Source organism: Penaeus japonicus, unplaced genomic scaffold (assembly GCF_977035675.1).
Source record: "Penaeus japonicus unplaced genomic scaffold, GWHDUDI00000001_assembly GWHDUDI00000024, whole genome shotgun sequence".
In the NCBI taxonomy this organism is placed as follows: Eukaryota; Metazoa; Arthropoda; class Malacostraca; order Decapoda; family Penaeidae; genus Penaeus; species Penaeus japonicus.
The window spans coordinates 25,661,301-25,666,300 of record NW_028234426.1 but is presented as its reverse complement, the minus strand read 5'-3'; the positions used below and the strand labels follow the sequence as shown (position 1 = coordinate 25,666,300).

The following is a 5,000-nucleotide window of genomic DNA, read 5'->3' as shown; positions in this document are numbered from 1 at the left end:
TTCTTCGGACTTAAGATATCACTCTTGATACCCTACATCTTCTGTGGCTGTTATATTACATCTGTATGAACAAAACTGTTTGTTTTGTGATGCTAAATTCAAGAGTGGCAACTAAACCCAGTTACAACTTTGCCCCGTTAATCCTCATGCAATTAACTGTATGTAAAGTATAATCAACATGCAGTGCATAGTATGTACGGTATGAATACCATGTAGTGAACAGGAATTGTAGGGAGATTATCATGCAATGTACGTTTAGTATTAAAGACAAGCGGGGCAAGTACATAAAAATATGGATGTCATCTCTAGAACTTTTATTTAGATAGAAAGGACGGACTTAATTATACAACCAAGCAGTACTATTCTATCGAGATAATATAATCTACAAGTATACCTTATACACGTCTCTATTTTTGCTGATTTTGATATAAACAGGATTGTATGATATGGATTATAAAATCCGTTCGGAGTTATTAGTTTTTATTGCTTTAGATACATCAGCTAAGGTTTCTATAAAAATGAAAATTGATATAGGGGTTAAGTCTACAAATAAGCATATTCTATCTATTTATCACAGAACATTTAGATGCATCGCTCTCATATTCTCTCTCTCTCTCTCTCTCTCTCTCTCTCTCTCTCTCTCTCTCTCTCTCTCTCTCTCTCTCTTTCATGGATCATTTACATCGTAAATCACAGACAGATATCAGTGAACTAAAATCAGTATTATAATAAGACAGAAATCATATATCAGATCATACGTTTATCATAACTTCTCAAAAATACTGAACCTTGTAAATAAACATTCCACCGAAATGTTTCAAAGTCATTATAAAAGATGTGTTTTCCCTTCTCTTGACTAGAATACTCTCAAACATGAGAATTTCAGAGTATACCAGGTTACTTCCATTTCCACCTCTCGCTAGATCCATCGCCATTCCAGGTCATTTCACTGGAACAATCTACCTTCTTCAGGTAAACCCTAACCTAACATCACAATTCCTACGTCGCTGATTACACGACACTTTAGCACCAGTTAAAAGGAATCAACAGCGGTGAAACACGGTGACAAGACGCCACGGCGTAGAATCGACGCCGCGATGGAACGCTTCCTCCTTTCGTGTAAGGCCTTCTATGACCATCAAACCTCGTCTTGGTACCTCCCTACCCTCCTCTGGGACTGTGGCGTACCAGTAGTACTTCCTACAGGACTCACTGGTACTCGGACTCCCGGTAGGACTGGCCGCCAAACGTGTGCAGGAGCTTCGAGTTTTGTGGGTCGCGGTCCGGGTACGATAGAGGGTAGTTGAGCGGGAGGGTTTCGTCGTGAACCGACACCGAAGCCGCGCGTTCTCGGTGGGCGTCGTGAGGCATGCTGTATGTGTCTGCCGGGGACGAGCACGGGGGCGAGGGCGGCGGGCACTGGCTCAGCGGGTTGTTGTGGTTGGCCTCGTTGTCGACGCGGGCGTTGTTGAGGGTGCTAGTGAGAGTCGTGGTGGTCGAGAGCCTCGGGTAATACTCCGTCCGGAAGCTCGTGTAGTTGGAAAACTTGCGGTCGACCTCGTGACCCTTGTCGACGTCCTTCCTCTTGTTGAAATACATCTCGCAACAAAGCGCGCAGAGGGCGCCGATGCCGAGGCCGATGATAAGTGTGACCACCAGCAGGAGGAGGACGGGAACTCCCCTGAAATCCCCCATCAGCCACACGAAAGACCACCATTCCTCATTCTCCGCAGTCGCTGGAAAAAAAGTACAGGAAGGTGAACATTAGCAAAAAGATTCTAACCATAAATAAATTTGGGGAGAATCTAATCGTCTAATCAAGACGAACAATGGTAGGCCATACCATCGAACCATCCCAGATTCTCAACAAGCCTACCTTCCAAGTTCCATCCACCGATCTCACTCTTTTAGCGAAGGTTCTGACTCGGTTACATCCTATCCCTACTTACACGACTGAATTCATCCTACTAGTTAACTACCAAACAACCTCATTCACAAGCTTACCATTAGCGTGAATGGTTGACTCGGTCCCTGCCTCCACGGACGGGAAACCCTCACCAGACCCTGCCTCGGAGGTCAGGTCGTCACCCTCACCACCTTCGGCCATGTCTTGGTGCAGTTCATTATTTTCTATTTTTCTGAAGAGGATCGTTTCTTTAGCCTTGGTGGGGGGCGGGGTCGTCGTCGTCGTCGTCGTTGTTGGCCGAGGTGTTGTAGTCGTAGTCGTAGTTGTGGTGGTGGACTTCGGCGTTACATTACACTTAGTAATATTGGCGCGTCCCTGCAAATCAGAGGGAGATATTAGCTGTCAGACCTATGGATGACTGACATGTATTCAGTATCTTCTACTTTGAAGTTAGATTGTAGTTCTCATAACAAGTTAACGAAGGAAATTCAGAAGAAAAAAATCGTACAAATAATGACTATCATTGTGTAAACGTATGTATGTATCTTACGTGCATTGTTATGTATGTGCATGTGTTTGTGCGTGTCTGCCTGTGTTTGATTGACCTTTTAAGAAATCTCCATTGAACTTTAGGCATATATCTTACCCTAAGTAAAATGCCGAATCCATGAAATACGTAATCTTCGCTGGGGGCATAAACCTGATTCTTGACGTACTGTATGTAAGTGCCATCAAGCCAGACGGCCATTCGGTGCTAAAAAGGAGGAAGTTTTTTTTGAGTGTGTGAAATTAAAACTACAAATAACCTTATCTTACGCATATGGTGATGAACACGAAACAAAGGCAATTATGTAATCTTACTTTGATAATATTCACTGAAACTCAGCATGACTTCTGATATGATTGAAATAAGTAAATCTAGACATTAACAATAACAATACAATAAACATTACCCCCCCTCACAAAAAAAAATAGAAAACAAATATCATACCAAACTTTTTATACATATAATCATATTTAACATCCCAAAAAGATCCAACAGTAAACAAGTATATAAAAAAAATCACATTACCTCTCCCATGTCCACGAAATGCTTAAGAGAGACTGTGTGAAGGACATCACTCGAGAGCACATTCTTCCTGAGGGACACGCCACCGACGGACACCACCTTGGCAGACCCTCGGTTCATCAGCTTCAACCGGACGTCAATTCGAGGTTTCGGGGAGATGGGCTTGATGCAGACCTCCAGCATCTCTTCTCTGAAGGTCGCGATCTCGCCTATTCGTTTCTTGACGTAGATTCTCCCTGCGATTGCGAGACAGTGGGCGGTTAAAATAGAAGTACTATGTGTGTGATGCAAGAGGCATCAAACATATATATACACATATATACACATATATACACATATATATACATATATATACATATATATATATATATATATATATATATATGTATGTATACATATGCATATATATGTATATATATACACATATATATACACACACACACACACACATATATATATATATATATATATATATATATATATATATATATATATGTGTGTGTGTGTGTGTGTGTGTGTGTGTGTGTGTGTGTGTGTGTGTGTGTGTGTATGTATACATATGCATATATATATATAAATAGATAGATAGATATATAGATATATGAATGTATGTATGTATTAAAGCCTACATATACTTATAGGAAGGGATATACCAGTTTAAATCGGAAAAAATACGATTTGGCGTCTCCCAGTACTACTGCGGCTGCTTGGCACCTTAGGAAAGGTTTACGTATCAGAGCAAATTAGGATAACGAGTTGCTAGCAGAAAGGGGATACAATATTGATAGTATTAGCTACAGTTGAATGACACTGATAGTGACTTATCGCTTCAGTATTACACCTGGATTAGTTTTATCTCAGCGCTCCTCCTGATAACTGTCGTAATGTTGCTTGTGGCTAATACAGGAAATTCATTTCTCTTTAGAACATCACTAGTATTAATACAGACATCAAATACCATTGTCACTAACCAACAGATTACATGAAACACCCGAAATAAGTCAGAGCGATGTAGGCAGATACAAGTGACATCTGGCTGGGATTAATCTTTCATTCCAAGTAGATTAACCAGTTCCATGCTGTTATACGAAAATTCTTGACCCCTTCGCCTTTTCTATAATACACAATACACAGGGAAAAAAAAAGATCCCCCAGCAAATAAAAAGAAAAGAAAAAAAACAGACACAAGCAAACCTCAAACACTATATATAGAACTGATCTTACCTTCAGACAGGACACTGAGCTGTAGAAGGAGCAGGAGTATCCAGGAACCAGCGAGGCTCCTCACCAGATTCCTACCACTTGCCATAATGAAGACGAAGCTAATCCTCTAGTCGACTTAAGGTGATGATTAACAAAGATCTGAAAAAAAAATCATCGTGAATGAGAGCTGAATAACGGATCATTCTCACCATTGATGAAAAGTGAAAAAAAAGGATTGTATTCATACTGAAAAATACAGAACTGACTGTTAAATCACTCCCTGTTGTTCTCCGGGATGACAAGCGACTGCAATCGGTGGAGGAAGGGAGAGGTATTATCTCAAGCAACTGAAGTGGTCTTATCTTTGGAAATACAATGCTTTCGTGCAAACAGTTGATCCTGATGACGCATTGAAATTGGGTAGAATGAGAGAGCATTATCGAGAGATATCCTCTTTTCTCACGATAAGGGTTTCAGGATTTCATGTTTTCTTACTTTCATGTATGTATATATATTTATATATATATATATATATATATATATATATATATATATATATATACATATATGTGTGTGTGTGTATGTATACATATATGTATAGACACAAACACACACACACATATATATACATATATATACATATATATATATATACATATGTATATATATACATATGTATATACATGAAATTGTGTCGATAGAGAGAGAGGGGGGAGGGATATATATATAAAATTATATCGAGAAAAGGAGAAAGAGCGAATGAAAAAAAGCAAGCATAACCCCAACCGCACACTCCCTTCCCCCTAACCCTCTCCCCGTGTG

General features: G+C 39.9%; 1 protein-coding gene across 2 annotated transcripts in view; it reads right to left on the bottom strand.

The window, feature by feature from the left end:
* Window positions 1-463: 463 nt before the first annotated feature.
* The window catches only part of LOC122261371 (uncharacterized), an 8,585-nt gene continuing 4,048 nt past the window's right edge, over window positions 464-5,000 (bottom strand). Inside the window, exons 1-6 of one of the 2 annotated variants that reach the window (XM_043028962.2) lie at window positions 4,445-4,551; window positions 4,200-4,337; window positions 2,979-3,211; window positions 2,553-2,660; window positions 2,005-2,281; window positions 464-1,736 (exon numbers count right to left, since the gene is read on the bottom strand). In XM_043028962.2, coding sequence (XP_042884896.2) covers window positions 1,210-1,736; window positions 2,005-2,281; window positions 2,553-2,660; window positions 2,979-3,211; window positions 4,200-4,284 — 1,230 coding nt within the window. In that variant the 5' untranslated portion in view covers window positions 4,285-4,337; window positions 4,445-4,551 and the 3' untranslated portion in view covers window positions 464-1,209. Of the gene's footprint in view, window positions 1,737-2,004; window positions 2,282-2,552; window positions 2,661-2,978; window positions 3,212-4,199; window positions 4,338-4,444; window positions 4,552-5,000 lie in introns of those variants that run through there. The other variant, XM_086550885.1, reaches the window with a different exon arrangement.